The 19,930-nt window shown below is 38.0% G+C and overlaps 1 protein-coding gene across 5 annotated transcripts in view; it reads right to left on the bottom strand.

The window, feature by feature from the left end:
- The window catches only part of UGGT1 (UDP-glucose glycoprotein glucosyltransferase 1), a 124,922-nt gene that overhangs the window by 40,662 nt on the left and 64,330 nt on the right, over positions 1–19,930 (bottom strand). For 4 of the 5 annotated variants that reach the window (XM_019717989.3, XM_019717992.3, XM_019717991.3 and 1 more), the window contains 7 exons: positions 12,087–12,207; positions 9,173–9,271; positions 6,018–6,041; positions 5,416–5,510; positions 2,696–2,902; positions 1,830–1,961; positions 919–1,049 (listed from right to left, as the gene is read on the bottom strand). In XM_019717989.3, the coding sequence (XP_019573548.3) occupies positions 919–1,049; positions 1,830–1,961; positions 2,696–2,902; positions 5,416–5,510; positions 6,018–6,041; positions 9,173–9,271; positions 12,087–12,207 (809 nt within the window). The remainder of the gene's footprint in view (positions 1–918; positions 1,050–1,829; positions 1,962–2,695; positions 2,903–5,415; positions 5,511–6,017; positions 6,042–9,172; positions 9,272–12,086; positions 12,208–19,930) is intronic. The other variant, XM_074334764.2, reaches the window with a different exon arrangement.

Raw genomic sequence — 19,930 nt, 5'->3', positions numbered from 1 at the left:
AAAAAGGTATGAAGGTTTCTCAAAAAATTAAACATAAAAATATATCCCCAACTACATACTCATTTTATATTTAATGCAGGAACCATGTGTATGTGACTAGAGGCTCCAGTTATACAGCACATACATGGACCAGTTAAATAATTTATTTTCTTCCATTGAGAAATAACTCATTAAAATGCATTAGTTAATAATAATACTGGAAGAATTAAATTAAAAACCAACCAACAATAACCAACTCATCATCACCTTTGGAGGATTCAAGAGAAACAAGTCATTAGTCCATAATGGTAAATACAGGAAAAGAAGCATTTAACCTGCCCCTTCCTGAACAAAATAAAACTGACAGGTAATTAAAGAAATAATAAGGAAAGCATTTCTATACATAAATATTCCAAGGTAATAAATAAACTTACCACTCTACTTTTGCATATGTTTGAAATTTTCCACCATCAAGGATTTAAAATTAAAAATGGAGAGAACTCTTTCAGTTCTTTAAATAGCTGGCTACAAAATAAACTTGTTTCAACAGATGCATAAACAAAAACCTGAATTGAAAGCATTATTACAGGGGCGGCCTGATGGCTCAGTTGATTAGAGCCTGAGCTCTCAACAACAAGGTTGCCGGTTCAATTCCCACATGGGATGGTGGGCTGTGGCCCCTGCAACTAAAGATTGAAAATGGCCATTGGACAACTAGATTGAAGGACAACAACTTGGAGCTGATGGGCCCTGGAGAAACACACTGTCCCCTAATATTCCCCAATAAAATTTATTTTAAAGAAAAGGAAGAAAAGCAAAGAAAGAAAGCATTATTACATTGTAAAGTGGAAATAAAATATCTTGGAATGGGTAGCATGAGGAAAGTCCAATTAATATAGCCCCTACCACATGAACAAATTAACTTCTATGAAAACTTACACATCTTCTTCTACCCGAAGCTGCTGAATATGAGATTTGATTTTCTGTCCTGAAGTTTTTAAGATGATATTTTCTAGGAGGTGGAAATCATCTTGATTAAAGAGTTCACTATTCCCCAGTGGCCCAATGATCTGTGAAGAAAAGCAGGGTGGTCAGTGCAGGAATCCATGAGCTACAAAGAAGTCTTTGTCATCCTCAGGCTATCTTACAAACCAAATCACATGAAAGACCCCAGAATGTTTCCATCTGAACAACATCAATGAACAAAAGTAAAAACAAACCCCAATCAACTCATACAGTTATTTACGTATCAATTCCTCAACTACATAGAGTGTGGACTTGTATACTTTACAATATTTTTACAGTAAGCAAACTCGGAAGTAAGATAATACCGCTTTCATTAATTCTCACAGAGTATAAATAACGAAGCCAGAATGAGATGTAGTGTAGATGCCAGAGACTTCACCCTCCACGCTGAGAGTTTAAAGTTTGGTACGTTCACCAGAGTCTCATTTCAGTGGCTGCGGATCTCATGAAATGGTCTAAGCCTAGACCAATTAAATTCCTATGGACTGCACAAAGTATAAATATGGTCCCTGCAGAAATGAATACTTAATGTATCAAAGGCCTCACTGGTTTATGTTCTAACAGCCACCACAGTCTCACCACCGTGCACAATGGTGAGACAAAATTAACCAGCAAGAAGTTTCCACACAAGGATGTTCAGGTCAAAATCAGCAACCTTCCTTAAAATAAGGAAGCAGAAATATCATCACACTGCATAAGCCCTAATCTCCTATGGAAAAAGAGTGGCTCTGCTGGAAGAGCTTACTAGCTTCCCAGGAGAATGCTGCCAAGACTGTTCACTTATCTAATTTGAAGTCCAGCTTGTCTCAGGACAAAATCCTCACCCTTCCATTGCTGATGACTGCCCTCTGTCCCTTCTTCAGCTTCAGGACATCCCTGCAGTACATGGCATGAGACAAAATGAAATCCATTTTGGAAGACTCAAAGACCTCTTTAAAAAGACTGAAATCCATGCCCTGGGAAAGTAATTGTTAGTAGGAAAAGTAATTATTATTTCATAAAAATGAATAATCATAATGAATAAATCATAAAATGCTCATTTAATGGAAAGTAATAACTAATTTGAATAATTAACATTATGATGTCTCCATTTTCCCTCCCAATTTCCTACCCGCCCACTTGTCAAGTAATGCTTATTTCTTTTTCCTGTTCTTGTATGTGACTGATCAACTGGCAAGCTAGTGTTTTATTCTGCATTTTAAAAGCTTGCTAATTTCAAGTGAGAGCCTTTTTTCTAACTGAAACATCAAGCATACTCATAATTTTATAAGAAATTTTAAAACTACAAAACAGTAAAAAGCAACATATAAATGAATAAACATGGACTTATATTGGAAACACATCAAGAAGACGTAAGCCTCTAACTCATTAAGTGGCTTACATCTCGGGTTTTTTCTCTATAAACAAATATTGTCTGTCTTTTAAAAACTATACAAAACAAATGGCTTTGTGCTTAAAGCATACATGAACTTATATCACGCACGTCTTGAAACCTAGCAAATTTAAAAGCAATAGAGGGAATGTGGCAGAATTGTTATTTCTTGGAAAGATTCTTCCAAATAAAAGAGAGAAACCCTGAGACTCCAACTAGTGTAATACCAGAAGTCCTGGATCACGAACAGGGAGTCACCCCAGGAGCAGACTTCTGTGGTAGGTAACAGGGATGTGCCTCGCCCAGACGCACACTCACCCCGACAGAGAACTGCCCCATATCCGCGCCTGCTGCCAGGGCCTCCGCGGTCTCCTCCTTGGCCATTTTGGTGATGAAGTTCTTAGCAGAGTTGGAGGTCTGCGTTTGGAGAGCTGCCCAGATTGCTCTGGAGATCTGAGTGTTCTCATAACTTAAGTCTTCACTAGGATTATTGATCACGCTTATTCTAACATTGTTACTGGATTTCTAGTTACAAAACGGAAAATAAGGGTTATATGGTAGATGTTTTGACCTTAAAAAGCAGCATTAATATCAGTCATATTCCATAAATAGCAAGTAATACCTCCCTTAAAAAGTCTTTATGATGATAAAGAGTATTATAAATGTGAATATTTTAAAAAAGTCTTTAGTTCTCCTCTGCATACAGAATGAAATTAAAATGCTATAAGCAGGCATTCAAACCCCTACATGAATTGATCCCCAGCCTTCCTTTCCAATTTCATTTCTTACCATCCCTGTAAATACACCATCAGAGTCCTAAACTCCTCCTCCCGTACCCCACATTTTGTGTTCTTCTAATACACATCATGCCTCACATTGGCATGTGAACATCACGTACACCCATCTTTGCTTCCTTAAGTCTCAACCACTCTTCAGGGCTCTGCTCAAACCCTTTTTCATTCACATGACCTTTCTAGATTTCTAGTAACAATTAATCTCTTCCTGGGTAAAAAGACAAGAGTCTATGTGGGAGAAGATATGTGGGACCCATAAAACCAAAAAAGGGCTCATATCAAGAGCATCACAGAAATTCATACTTATATATATATCTCAAGACATGTACAAGAATATTCATAGCCAGAATATTCTTAAAATAGCCCCAAACTAGAAACAACCTAATTGACCATCAAATACGCTAAACAAACAACCAGAACTTTGTGGTATAACCATATGATACAATACCACACAATGAAAAAGGACTACCTATCACTACTTGTAATATCATGAATAAGTCCCAAAAATGTTGAGCAAGGAAACTAAACACAAACAAATATATATTATCAGATTCCATTTAAATAACATAATAAACAGGCATATTCTATGATATGCAAAGAGGAAAAAGGCAGGGGTGGTAATGGGGCCACAAAAAGGGGAGGGCTTTCAGGAATCTGAGACTTCTCCTTTACCTAGGGGGTGGTCACATGGGTATGTTCATTTGCGACACTGTGTACCTTGTGATCTGTGCACTTCTTCTGTACCTATATTTTACTTCCATTAAAATATTTACTTAAAGGGCTGGCCCGGTGGCTCAGGCGGTTAGAGCTCCGTGCTGCTAACTCCGAAGGCTGCCGGTTCGATTCCCACATGGGCCAGTGGGCTCTCAACCACAAGGTTGCCAGTTCAATCCCTCGAGTCCCGCAAGGGATGGTGGGCTCTGCCCCCTGCAACTAAGATTGAACACGGCACCTTGAGCTGAGCTGCCTCCCAGATGGCTCAGTTGTTGGTTGGAGCGCGGGCTCTCAACCACAAGGTTGCCAGTTCAATTCCTCGACTCCCACAAGGGATGGTGGGCAGCGCCCCCTGCAACTAAAATTGAACATGGCACCTTGAGCTGAGCTGCCGCTGAGCTCCCGGATGGCTCAGTTGGTTGGAGCATGTCTTCTCAACCACAAGGTTGCCGGTTCGACTCCCGCAAGGGATGGTAGGCTGTACCCCCTGCAACTAGCAACAGCAACTGGACCTGGAACTGAGCTGCGCCCTCCACAACTAAGACTGAAAGAACAACAACTTGAAGCTGAACAGAACCCTCCACAACTAAGATTGAAAGGACAACAACTTGACTTGGAGAAAAAGTCCTGAAAGTGCACACTGTTCCCCAATAAAGTCCTGTTCCCCTTCCCCAATAAAATCTTTAAACAAAAAAAAAAAAAAAAAAAAAAAAATTTACTTAAAGTATTCAATTCTCCCTCTCTTGTCCTACCACTCTCTCACAGCTTGCGTACTGCTCAATTTTACAGTGCCTGGTACATATACCTACAGTCTACCCTGGATTTAACTTTGACTTAACCACAACATCTAGGCTGTTTCCTCAAGTGACAAGGCACGCAGCATATTGGTAAAGTTGAAATCGCCTGGATATTTCAGAAAGCCTCCCTGGGACACAAGGTGCCAAGGGGACATGAGAGGGGTGTGAAATACGGAACTGCTCAGGAAAAGGAATGGAACAGCTCATTCTCTGACAATGGCACTCTCTAAAGGAGACAGTGTCTTGTCAACCATTCAGCATTGTCATTCACTCAAATTCCACAATCTGTGCCGCACATCTATCAGACCACCTATGTGTGCATCCCTGCGTGCCCAGATCTCCTGCTACCGTGTGCGGACTCACGTGCCTACACAGTGCCACCACACCTGATCCCTCAGCATAAGGCACCCGTCTCTCCCATATAATGCCAACATGATCTTCACAGCATCTCTACAGTAAGAACACGAGCAGTGATACAATAAAAACCTGTCTCTGATGAACATCTCCTATCTGTTCCTCTAAAATAATCTACTCCCTCAAATAAAGGCAGAATATTGCAGTCTTCTCTGTTTATATACTAGCTGCACACCTCTGAAAAAACAACACTCTTCCCTCAGGCACTAAGACAGCAGGACTCGTGCCTCCACACCAGAATAAGAGTGTCGGCACACAGGTGTTCGTGCACAATGGCAGGCTCAAACAAAGATAACGGAATGAAGCTGTAAACACTTACCTGATGTTTAATAGCATCATACAATAACTGCCTTCCAGAAGGGCTATCAAAATCCCCAACAATCCAAAAAGTTACTGGCCTAATAAATGAATCATCTGTAGAAAAACAAAACAACATATCTGAGTAGGAGGGAAGAAGCACATTCTACGACTATGTTTCAATACTGTTATTAAGCTAAATAATTTCTGAAAACCATGCAAAAAATAAAAAATGAAAAGTTTAGGAAGGATACAAAGCAGAAGTAGTGAAACTTCGATACTAGCACGAAAGCAGGGTAACCTTCCCTGCTTAATTATAAGCCAGGAACATGCACATGTATTAATTCTATTATAGTTTGGGCATCTGTTAGCATGTAAAATGAAAAAGAGTCTCTGAACGTGTGGGTAACATATTATAGTCTTTAATTATATTAATTTGTAACTTTCTGAAATATAATTCTTTGCAAAGCCTTACACAAAATTTATCTGCATGGATAAATTATCTATTGTTACCGACAGGTTCCAGACACATCCCAATAAAGGGTCAATAAATTCTGAATTATAATGGTGCCTGAAATAAGATAATTAAGAAAAGGAACAGAATATTCTGAAATTTAAAGTTACCATAGATTTCCTTGGAAGACATTCCTGGACAAAGGCAAAGGAAAAAGAGTAGAGGAAAAGAAAATGTCACTACTGTAATTACTGTCTACTATCAGAGCCAGATTCAAACAACGCCTAACAGAGCTCCTGCGAGCTCCTTGGCCCACTAGTATTAGCACTGTCCCAACACCCCTCACAACCCATTTCTTTGAGGAATCTAATGGATCAATTGCCTGTATTTATATCTACAGAGGGTGCCAAAAAAATGCATACACATTTTAAGAATGGAAAAAACTGTATTAAAATTGTAATAATATATACTGATAACAAAAGATGAATACAAGTCATGTTCGACTTCTGCAACTACTAGAGGTGCTCAAAATGGTTACCATCAGTGTAATTTTAATACAGTTTTTCCTTTCTTAAAATGTGTAAACAACACGACAGCGCTGTTTCCTATCACCTCTGCTTTTCAACATAGTGTTGGAAGTCCTAGCCAGAGCAATCAGGCAAGAGAAAGAAATAAAGGCATCCAAATTGGGAATGAAGAAGTTAAATTGTCTCTTTCTGCAGATGACATGATGCTATATACAGAAAACCCTAACAACTCCACCAAAAAGCTATTAGAAACAATAACCAAATACAGTAAAGCTGCCGGCTACAAAATCAACGTACAAAAGTCCATTGCATTCCTATATACTAACAATGAAATCTCAGAAAAAGAAATAAAAGAAATAATTCCTTTTGCAATTGCAGCAAAAAGAATAAAATACCTAGGAATAAACTTAACCAAGGATGTGAAAAACTTAAATACTGAAAACTATAAGCCATTTTTAAAAGAAATTGAAGAAGACACAAAGAAATGGAAAAATATTCCGTGTTCACGGATTGGAAGAATCAACATAGTTAAAATGGCTGTATTACCCAAAGCAATATACTGATTTAGTGCAATCCCCATAAAAATCCCAATGGCATTTTTTAAAGAAATAGAACAAAAACTCATCAGATTTGTATGGAACCACAAAAGACCCCAAATAGCTAAAGCAATCCTAAGAAAAAAGAACAATGCTGGAGATATCACACTCCCTGACTTCAGCTTGTACCACAGGGCTACAATAATCAAAACAGCATGGTATTGGCAGAAAAACAGACACACAGACCAATGGAATAGAACTGAGAACCCAGAAATAAACCCACACAGATAGGGACAGATAATTTTTGACAAAGAAGCCAAAAAAATACAATACAGAAAAGACAGCCTCTTCAATAAACGGTGCTGGGAGAATTGGAAAGCCACATGCAAAAGAATGAAACTAGATTATCTGTCACCATGTACTAAAATTAATTCAAAATGGATCAAAGACCTAAGCATAAGACCTGAAACAAACTGTATAGAGACAATTTAACTTCTTCATTCCCATAGTTACTAAACTATGGACCTTGGGTTCAAAAAGTAGTTTATGAATTTGACTCCAAAGGCAAGTGAAGGAAAAGCTAAAATAAATGAATGGGACTATATCAAACTAAAAAGCTTCTACACAGCGAAAGAAACCATCAACAAAATAAAGAGGCCACCAACCGAACAGGAGAAGATTTTTGCAAACAACACCTCCAATAAGGGGCTAATATCCAAAATATATAAGGAACTCATACAACTCAACAACAAAAAAACAAACAACCCAATTTAAAAATGGGCAGAGGACCTGAACAGACATTTCTCCAAAGAGGGCATACAAATGGGCAACAGACACATGAAAAAATGTTCAACATTGCTAATCATCAGAGAAATGCAAATAAAAACCATAATGAGATATCACCTCACCCCAGTCAGAATGGCTATCATCAATAAGACAAATAATAACAAGTGTTAGAGAGGCTGTGGAGAAAAAGGAACCCTCATACACTGTTGGTGGGAATGCAGATTGGTACAGCCGCTATGGAAGGCAGTGTGGAGGCTTCTCAAAGAATTACGAATAGAATTACTACATGACCCAGCAATCCCTCTCCTGGGTATCTACTCAAAACCTCTGAAAACATTTATCGGTAAAGATAAATGTGCTCCAGTGTTTATTGCAGCTTTATTTACGGTGGCCAAGACATGGAAACAAGCAAAGGGTCCGTCAACAGATGATTGGATAAAGATGTTGTGGTATATATACACAATGGAATACTATTCGGCGGTAAGAAAACATGAAATAGGACCATTTGCGGCAACATGGATGGATCTTGAGATTATAATGCTAAGCGAAATAAGTCAGACAGAAAAAGTCGAGAACCATATGATTTCACTGATATGTTATAAAACTGAAAACAACAAAAGAATAAGACAAACAAATGAAGAAACAAAAACTCATAGACACAGACAATAGTTTAGCGGTTACCAGAGGGTAGGGGGGAAAGGGGGTGGTAGATGAGGGTAAAGGCAATCTAATATATGGTGACAGAAAGAGAACTGACTCTGGATGGTAAACATACAACATGATATATAGATGATGTATTACAGAATTGTACACCTGAAACCTATGTAACTTTACTAACAACTGTCACCCCAATAAATTTTAATTAAAAAAAATTAAAGTAATGATGTATACATTTTTTTGACACCCTCTGGATATGAGAAACCAGAAATTCTCTCTGAGAGATTACAGTGGGAATGAAAACAGCTACCTTAAATGACAATCAGTGCTTTGAAAGGGTAGTATGTGCGACCAGAGGGGAAAAGCATCTGTCTGTCATTAACACAATATCATTTCACACAATCTTAGTCTAAATAAAGAACTCTACATGAAAATAAATTTTAAAATTTACACAAGTGTTTCTAGAATCAAGTTTATCTTGAAAACACTAACCGATGTTGTCACTGAAGAGGCAAGTCAAACCAATTTTCAATCCACTGACCCATTTTTACATCATAAATGTTTTCCCATTTTGAACCATGAAAAATTTGTCCCTTTGACTTTAATATTTAATATAAAATTTATGAAGACAACATTTAATTTTCAAAAATATATAAAGAATTAAATTTTAAACAGGTATTTTCTACACTCAAATCATTATAAGAAATAATTAATAAATTATGGAGCCTCTCTCCCAACAGACACTAACAATTAAACTTTTTGCAAATACTAAAAAAACAAAAAGTTGAATCCAAAATAAGCCTGGAATGCATTTATTACCTTTCTTTGATAGATAGTTCATACTATTGGCTATCGCAGCAGTCTTGCCTTGGAAATCCAACGCAGTAAATCTAGCATAATCATCCACAAAAAAGTTATCTGGAAAACAAATTGAAGTAGATTTGTAATTAATATGCCTAAATTCAACCTAATGTTAATATTCAACTGGTAATCTGATATGACCATAACACAAGTTTTATAAAAATGCGTGAGTGAAATATAGTTTCATGTTTACTGCACAACTTTACAACTCCACTGACCCCATCCCATTAATCACATTGTAAGACACTAAGTTAATAAAAATATACGTATCTCATGTAACTCTCATATACGTGTGTGTCACTTTAATTGTTTAAATTTTTCCTATTCCCACTTCTATCACTGTACAAGTACAGAATGATCTCTCAAAGGGATGCCCTTGACTTCATCTCTCCCTCCCATTGTTCATCCACCACAGTAAGCTCTTCCCTATCCTATGGGAGAGGGAAGGGGGAGAGAACAATTGGGAGGTAAAAAATATACGAAAACTATCATTTTAGCTTTTTCATGTGCCACAATATAAGTTTAGCCCTTGCAGAAACAAAAGGTCATTTTCAGATCCATATCTTCTCTGATTAGTGCCCTTGGGCAATGTTCCCCCTCAGGTTATTCTTGCCAAAATTCCAGTTCATCAAGTTACCCCCTTGCTCTAAACTCCCCAGTAATTTCTTCCCACCTACAAAATGTCTCCAGCCTGGTGCCATAAGTGCTCTATCTCCAGTAAGGTCTCCAGTCTTACGGATTATTACACCCCAATCCAGAAGCCATTCTTCTCTGTCCTCCCAGCTCAGCTTGTTGCCCACCCCCCATTTATCTGTCTGTTCACCCACTCACCCACCTAGCCTTTCATTCACCAAGGCACACGAAGGGCCTACTCTCCTTTCTGTCAATAGTCTAGTAAAGGACAACAATAGTAAATCAGACAGACCCGGCCAGGCCATCATGCGTGGGAGGGGAGGACGCACGATGGCCTTAAAACAGTACTGTCTAAAAAGGCCCCAGGACAGTAAGGGCCAGGGCAGCGTGGGGGTAGAGCTGTGACCACTGGGCCGGGAGGTTGCCCACTGCTCCCTCCCTGAGGCTCCCAATGCTCAGCAGAGGCTGCAGCTTTGCTACCATGGCCTAGCACATTTCAGTGATGACCACGGTGCCCAAAGGACAAAGTATCCAACACACAGAACTGTTCGTGTGCTCCTTATTCATGCGCAATCTGAAGATAACCATTCAGTTTAATTTAAATGATGAAAACAACAAAAAGTTAGGACACAGACTCATGACACTGACTCTGCCTTGCTGTATTAAAACTCCTGGAGAAGGGCTGCTGGTTGGCTCAGTTGGTTAGAGCGCAGTGCTCATAATACCAAGGTCGACAGTTCAATTCCCATGTGGGCCAGTGAGCTGCGCCCTCCACAAATAGAATGAAAATGATTTGACCTGGAGCTGACGGATTCTGGAAAAACATACTCTTTCCCAATACTCCACAACAAAAATTGAAAAAAAAAAAAAAAACACAAAAAAAAACTTGGGACCAGTTCTTAAAAAAAAAAAAAAAAAATGCTGTTTTGTGCACCTGAAACTAATAAATAAATAAATAAATAAATAAATAAATAAAAGAATTGGGGGGAAAAACTGGAGAAAAGCTAAAACCTAGCTGTGAACAAAGACTGCAGCTCACATTCTAACTACTTTCTTTTTCAAGTATAAGCATATATATAAGCATATAAACGTTTCAAGTGTAAGCATATACGTACCTACAAGAAAAGGAATTCAGTTTCAAGTTAGAGATAGTTACCATAAAGTAACATCCATAAACAGACCTATATATTCATCATTCTCAACTACAATAATGAATCCACTTGGTTTTGACTTCACCAGTACACGTTATCTTTTCTCCTCCAGTGAGATTTTCTTGGGTAAGTGATGATAGTTCTACCTTATTTCCATCTGTTTGCTAAAGTGGCCTTCAGAATCTCACTAAAGGCAAAAGGAACAAACTGCACCTGGGTTTACCATAGCTACCTCTTAAATGGTATTTCTGTAGAAACAACCCCGACTTCCACCAACTGAGGAATATCAATTGAGGATAAGCAACTGTGGAATATCTATACAGTGGAATACTATCAGCCACAAAGAGGCGTGAAGTGCTGGAACAGGCTACAACATGGATGAACCTGAAAAATATTCTGCTAAGTGAAAGAAGCCAGGCACAAACACTACCATATGCAGGACAGAAAAATCCACAGAAACAAAACTACATTAGTGGTTCATGGAGGATAGGAAAAGGGGAAAATGACTACTAATGGGTACATCATTCCTTTTGGGGTGATGATAATGTTCTAAAATTAGATAGTGGTAATGATCGTACAACTTTAAAAATATACTAAAATACACACTGTAAAAGTGCACACTTTTAATTGATTGTTTTATGGCATGGCACTATTTCTTAATTAAGCTTTATTTTTTAGAAAGGCATTCTTATGTTCTCAGAGTAAAACTACTTAAGATATTTGTCGACGTTATTGCAGCCTGATTCCAGAAGGAAGATGAAGAAAAGATAATTGCTTAAGACCTTTATGACTAAGAAAGTCAACAATACAGGTACGTTTTATCATCTAATGTCTGTTTAGTTGGTATTTAAAAGGCACTGAGTATTTTTCAAAGTTTACAAGGATTTATCCAGGAAGAATTTCTCTCCTTTTGGAGGAAACTTCTGTGAATTTAGAAGCATGTATTATAAACTCAAAGTGCAATGAGTTTAAACATAAAATTGTATCACAATCTCAGATTATTTTCTGAATTTGAAAACCCAGTAAATGCAAAGATTCTGAAGGACAAACCAAAAACAACTCAAAGTTGTTCCTGAAACGCTCCTTACTGGTTGCTGTTAAGTCCAGGTATTCTCGCTCGGCTGTCAAAATCCTAGAATTGATTCGTGGAACAACATTTGGCTGATTCATAATATACTCTACCACATCTTGGTCATGGGATAGTTCACCCTAAAAAAAGAAACAGGACAGAGGTAAATGAGTGTTAAACAAATGTGATCAAAAATAATTTATGAGAATCTAAGAAATCATTAACTTTATAATATCTTCTTATGTCCTGGTAACAGCTAAAAACAAGAGTTACCACATTGCAGGTCCCACCATTGCCAAGCACAGCTTGGCGCTGTATGAATAGTATCGCTAACTCTTTCAACAACGTGAGGCAGATGTTACTAACATCCAGTTTAAAGATGAGAAGCTGTGGCACAGAAAGGTTAAACAGCTGACTCAAAGTCACAGAGCTGATAAGAAGTGAGAAACAAATGTAAATCCAGGTGTATGTGATCTCTCCACATACCATTGTGCTTCCCCAGAAATAAGCAAGCTCTACAAACTAGTTAAGAGTTAATGTAAGCAGAAATCCACTCTGAATCTGTTTATTATTATTCGCTTCTCTCCAAAGAAAGCCAAATGCATTCTGTCAAGCAGTTACTACACTTTGTTATAAAAATCACCCCAAGCTTTTTTCAGCCTCAGGAATTCAAGCAACCCTACATTTCCAGAGTCACAATTACATTGGGGGGATGAGAAATCATTTACCACTTATTCTTCCCTTTTGTACTTCTCATATTATAAAAACATGTGTATAGTTAACCCTGAATAACACAGGTTTGAAATATACAGGTCCACTTATATGTGGATTTTTTTTTTCAATAAATACTGTAAATGCATTTTCTTGTACTTATGATTTTCTTAATAACCTTTTTTCTCTAGCTTACTTTATTATAAGAATACAGTAAATAATACATACAACATACAAAATACGTGTTAACCAACTGTTTATGTTATTATTAAAGCTTCCAGTCAACAACAGGCTATTGGTAGTAAGTTTTGGGGAATCAAAAGTTGTATGTGGATTTTTTACTGTGTAGAATGGTCAGCATCACTAACACCTGCATTGCTCATAGGTTAACTGTAGTTTATTGTGAAAGAATAGAAGGCAGGCAGGCAGGCAGGCAGGCAGGCAGGCAGGAAAGAAGGAAGGAAGGAAGGAAGGAAGGAAGGAAGGAAGGAAGGAAGGAAGGAAGGAAGGAAAGAGGAAACGTATTCCAACGAGGAAAAACTCACAGTTCCACACCTAGCCATAATTATGAAGTGTCAAAAATGAAAGAGGATCCTGAAAGATCCTGAAATCAACCAAAGAGAGGATCATGAAAACAGAAAGAGAAGAGACATATTACCCAATCTTATAGACCCGATACTCAAAACAAATCAGAAATCAAAAGGCAGTGGAATTATATATGCAAAGTGCTGAAAGGACTGCCAACCAAGAATTCCATACCCAGGCAAACAACCATTCAAAAATGAAGGGTAAATGAATACATTCCCAGATAAACAAAAACAGAGGGAATTTTTCACTTGCAGGTCTAACCTATGAATACTAAGGGGATTCCTTTAGGCTAAAATGAAAGGACACAAGACAATAACTCGAATCTACACAAAAAGTTAAGAGCACGAGTAAAGGTAACCACACAGGTAAATATAAAGAGTATAAACATATATTTTTGTCTGTGACTCTTTATCTACTTCACTTAAAAAACAACTATAAAATAAGGTAACAGTTATAAATCGAAGCTGATAGACATATTATAGGGAAAGATGTAATCTATATGACAATAACAACGTAAAGGAGGGGCTAGAGCTATAGAAGAGCAAAGTTTTTCTCTACTATTGAAATTAAGTTGGTGTAAGAAACTTAACAACTAAATAAATGCTATATAAAAAGGATTATATACCATAACAAAGTGGGGTTTACCCCAGGAATTCAAAGTTAAGTCAACATATAAAACCAAACAACTGAAGATGTCATCAAACAGAGGCGTAAGGTGAGCCTCTGTAAATCTCCCATGGAATTTACAACAAACGGAACAATTATAACTCCACAAAGGACTCCCTACACAGCAGACAGGCAAGATGAAGAGTCTCACCACTGAATTGATCTAAAGGTGGGCGAATCGCGCAAGCGGGGAAGGAGGGAACAGAGATGCATGGAGAGGGATCCGCACGGGCGCAGGACACAGACCCAGCTCAGTGCTCCAAGCTCCCTGCATCCCAGAACTACTGCAGCTGTGGGAGAGGGAAGAACTCGGACTGCTAGGGCTCCCCTTATGGCCCACAGGGCTGAGGGGACAGCATACAACACGGCTGAACCCAACGCTCACAGAAGACCTCGGAGAAAACACTGATGGAAGAAGGCTGAAAACGGTGGTTTAAGCCCTCACTGCCGAGCAGAGAACGAAAGCCTTAGGCACTGAGACTAGCCGCCCCCTCCCTACGCTCCTAGAGCTCGCCCCGCCCCCACCTACCCGGTGCTAGAAGCGGAAAGTAGTAGTGTCACACCAAAAGAACAGAATATTTGCTGTTCTGAGAACTGTGGTCCGCAGACACTGATTCACAGCCCAGCTAGTTCCAGCAATGGGGAGACAGCTGTGGAAGCAGGACTGGCTGTGGTGGTCGCCACCATTGCTTTGGGCCACCTCTCACAACTCACCCCGCACCTGGCCCCACCTATCTGGGAGGATCCCTGCAGGAGTAAACTGAACTGCTGAAACATACGGGCTCTGAATCTGGTGCAGGAAGAGCTTTGGAACTTCAAAAGCTCTCCACACACCCACACAGGCTCTGAGCCCTCTGACCCAGGCAAACTATTAACAGAGGAGAAACCCGTCTCCCAGGGAATCCCCCCATTGTGTGAGAAGCTGGAATAGTCCAGAGAAAACATAGGACTCCTGGGTGAGAGAGGAAAAAAAGCTGCAGTCGGAGAGAAAATAAAACATTCTACCAACAAGTACTGGAAAACAAAAGAAAGACCTCTTCCTATCAACCTGTTGCAGAACCCACTCTTGTAGATGTCTAGGAAGAGAAGAAATAAATCAGCAATTGCCATCAATAACCAAGGCAACAAGACAGATCAGACAGAAAGTGAAAAGTCTCCAGAAAAGTAACTTAAAGATATGGAAATATGTGACTTAAATGACAGAGAATTCAAGATTGCAGTTCTGAAAAAACTCAACGAGATGCAAGAAAACACAGAAAGGCAGTTTAATGAACTCACAAACACAATCAAAGAACAACATGAGTATTTTACGAAAGAGATTGAAATTTTGAAAAAGAACCAAATAGAACTTCTGGAGATTAAGAACTCAATAGAAGAAATTAAGAATGAAATAACCAGCTTAGGTAGTAGAGTTGACCAGATGGAAGAAAGAATCAGTTACATCGAAGATAGAAACCTGGAAATGACACAGATGGAATAAGAAAGAGACTTGAGACTTAAAAGAAATGAAAGAACTCTATAAGAACTTTCTGACTCCATCAGAAAGAGCAATATAAGAATAATGGGCATACCAGGAGGAGAAGACAGAGAGAAGAGAACAGAGAATATATTCAAACAAATAGTCGATGAGAACTTCCCAAACTTGTGGACAGAACTGGATCCCCGAATCCAAGAAGCAAATAGAACACCTAATCACCTCAATCCCAACAGGCCTTCTCCAAGGCACATTCTATTGAAGCTGTCTAAAAATCAACGACAAAGAAAGAATCCTCAAGGCAGCCAGGGAAAAGAAGACGGTAACCTACAAAGGAAAGCCCATTAGATTATCATCAGATTTTTCAGCAGAAACTCTACAAGCCAGGAGGGAGTGGAACGAAATATTCAAACGACTGAAAAGAGAAATTATGAGCCAAGGATAATATATCCAGCAAAGACATCCTTTAGACATGAAGGAGGAATAAAGACTTTTCCAGACATACAGAAGCTGAGGGAATATTCTAATACATGATCTGCACTACAAGAAATACTAAAGGAGGCTATTCGACCACCATCAACAGGGACAATTTGTGGCAACCGAAACATAAAAAGGGGGAGAGTAAAGGCCTGAACCGGGATATGGGAATGGAGATGCTGAAGAAAAATGAATACTCTAAATGTCAAACTTTCTTTTACATAAACTTAAGGGTAACCACTCAAAAAAAATCCAGAACTCAAATATATACTGTAATAAAAGAAGAAACGGAGGGAAACAGCATAGAATACCACCACACAGAAATAACAGACAACAACAAAAAGGCAAAGAAACAATGGCGATACAGCCTTACCAGAAAACTAAAGATAGAAAGACAGGAAATCCTCACATATCAATAATCACCCTAATGTATATAGACTGAACTCACTTAACAAAAAAGCACAGAGTAGCAGATTGGATCAAAAAACTAAACCCAACCATATGTTGTCTCCAAGAGACACATCTCAGCTACAAGGACAAGCATAGACTCAAAGTGAAAGGGTGGAAATTGACACTCCAAACAAATGGTATCCAGAGAAAATCAGGTGTAGCCATACTGATAACAGATGAAATAGACTTCAGGGTGAAAAAGGTAACAAGAGACAAAGATGGACATTTCATAATTATAAAGGGGACTATACAACAAGAAGACATAACAGTCATCAATATTTATGCCCCCAATCAGGGAGCACTGAAATATACCAAGCAACTACTAACAGAACTAAAGGGAGAAATTGACCAAAACACAATTATACTAGGGGACGAATATTAATCCCTTAGGAGTACACACTTTGGAAATATTTTCTCCTATTTTGTGAGCTGTCTGTTCACAGTCTTGATAGTATTGTCTGATTCACAAAAGCTTTCAGTTTCTATAAAGTCCACTTTATGTCTGTTTTTCTTTTGTCACCTGTGCTTTTGATGTCATATCCATGAAATCATTGCCAAATCCAAAGTCAAGAAAGTTTGACCTGCGGAAAGTTTGACGTAAATACATCATTGACAGCTATGGGTAGATCATCCAAACAGAAAATAAATAACGAAATAGCAGCCCTAAATGACACATTAGATGAAATGGATATAATTGACATACATAGAGCAGTTCATCCTAAAACATCAGACTATACATTCTTTTCTAGTGTACATGGAACATTCTCAAGGATAGACCATATATTAGGACATAAAATCAGCCTCAGCAAATTTAAGAAGATTGAAATCATACCAAGTATATTCTCTGATCACAAGACTTTGAAATTGGATATCAACTGCAAAAAGAAAGCGGGGAAAAACAGAAATACATGGAGATTAAACAACATACTTTTAAAGAATGACCGGGTCAAAGAAGAAATTAGAGGAGAGATCAAAAGATACATAGAAACAAATGACAATGAAAATACATCCTACCAAAATTTTTGGGATGCAGTGAAAGCAGTTTTAAGAGGTAGATTTATTTCATTACAGGCCTATCTCAAGAAACAAGAAAAATCCCAAATAAATAACCTCACATTACACCTTAAGGAGCTACAAAAAGAACAATAAATGAAACCCAAGGTCAGCAGAAGAAAGGAAATAATAAAAATCACAGCAGAAATAAAAGAAATAGAGGGAAAAAAAGACAACAGAAAAAAACGTGACAAAGAGCTAGTTCTTTGAAAAGATTAACAAAATTGACAAACCCTTGGCTAGACTTACTAAGATTAAAAAGAGAGAAGACACTAATTAACAAAATCAGAAATGAAAAAGGGGAAGTTAACATGGAAGCCACAGAATAACAAAGGACCATCCAAAAATACTATGAAGGACTATATGCCATCAAATTCAATAACCTAGAAGAAATGGACAAGTTCTTAGAAACGTATAGCCTTCCTAGGCTGAACCATGAAGAACTGGAAAATCTAAACACCAGTAACAAATTGAATCAGTCATCCAAAACCTTCCCAAAAGGAAAAATCCGGGACCAGATGGTTTCACTAGTGAATTCTACCAAACCTTCAAAGAGGATCTGATACCAATCCTGCTCAAACTCTTCCAAAAAATTGAAGAGACAGTACTCCCCAACTCATTTTCTGAGGCGAACATTACCCTGATACCAAAACCTGGTGAGGACAACACAAAAAGAGAAAACTACAGACCAATATCTCTGTTGAATACAGATGCAAAAATCCTAAACAAAATTCTAGCGAATCGAATACAACAATGCATTAAAAAGATTATTCATCACGACCAAGTGGGGTTGATCCCTGGGACACAAGGATGGTTCAACATCTGCAAATCCATCAATGTGCTACATCACATAAACAAAATAAAGGACAAAAATCATATGATTATATCAATTGATGCAGAAAAAGCATTTGACAAGATACAACATCCATTTATGATTAAAACACTTAATAAAATAGGTATAGAAGGAAAATGCCTTAACATAACAAAGGCAATATATGACAAACCCTCAGCTAATCTCATAATTAACAGTGAAAAACTGAAACCCTTTGCTCTATGTTCAGGAACACGACAGGGCTCTCCCCTATCACCTCTGCTTTTCAACATAGTGTTGGAAGTCCTTGCCAGAGAAAACAGGCAAAAGAAAGAAATAAAAGGCATCCGAATTGGGAATGAAGAAGTTAAACTGTCACTCTTTGCAGATGACATGATGCTATATATAGAAAACCCTAAAGACTCCACCAAAAAGTTATTAGAAACAATCAACGGATACAATAAACTTGCTGGCTACAAAATCAACGTACAAAAGTCCATTGCTTTCCTATATACTAACAATGAAATCTCAGAAAAAGACATACAAAAAACAATTCCTTTTGCAATTGCAGCAAAAAGAATAAAATACCTAGGAATAAACTTAACCAAGGATGTGAAACACCTACATGCTGAAAACTACAAGACATTTTTAAAAGAAATTGAAGAAGACACAAAGAAATGGAAAGACAGTCCGTGGTCATGGATCGGAAGAATCAACATAGTTAAAATGGCCATATTACCCAAAGCAATATACAGATTTAATGCCATCCCATCAAAATCCCAATGGCATTTTTTAAAAAAATAGAACAAAAAATCATCAGATTTGTTTGGATCCACAAAAGACCCCGAATAGCCAAAGCAATCTTTAAAAAAAAGAACAATACTGGAGGTATCACATTCCGTGACTTTAGCTTGTACTACAGGGCTGCAATAATCAAAACAGCATGGTATTGGCAGAAAAACAGACACATAGACCAATGGAATAGAATTGAGAACCCAGAAATAAAACCACATTAATATGGACAGATAATTTGTGACAAAGAAGCAAAAAATATACAATGGAGAAAAGACAGCCTCTTCAATAAGTGGTGCTGGGAGAACAGGAAAGCCACGTGCAAAAGAATGAAACTGGACTGCTATCTGTCACCATGTACCAAAATTAATTCAAAATGGATCAAAGACTTAAGCATAAGACCTGACACAATAAACTGCATAGAAGAAAACATAGGTACTAAACTTATGGACCTTGGGTTCAAAGAGCATTTTATGAATTTGACTCCAAAGGCACGGGAAGTAAAAGTTAAAATAAATGAATGGGACTATATGAAACTTAAAAGCTTCTGCACAGCAAAAGAAACCATCTACAAAATAAAGAGGCCACCAACTGAATGGGAGAAGATTTTTGCAAACAGTGCCTCCGATAAAGGGCTAATATCCAAAGTATACAAGGAACTCATGCAACTCAACAACAAAAAACAAACAACCCAATTGAAAAATGGGCAAATGACCTGAAGAGACATTTCTCCAAAGAGGACATACGAATGGCAAATAGACATATGAAGAAATGCTCAACATCACTAATCATCAGAGAAATGCAATTAAAGACCACAATGAGGTATCACCTCACCCCAGTC

The sequence above is a fragment of the Rhinolophus sinicus genome, chromosome 17 (genome assembly GCF_057876585.1).
Source record: "Rhinolophus sinicus isolate RSI-liver-muscle chromosome 17, RSI-T2T, whole genome shotgun sequence".
Lineage (NCBI taxonomy): Eukaryota > Metazoa > Chordata > Mammalia > Chiroptera > Rhinolophidae > Rhinolophus > Rhinolophus sinicus.
The sequence above is the reverse complement of the archived record's forward strand: the minus strand, read 5'-3'. Positions and strand labels throughout refer to the sequence as shown.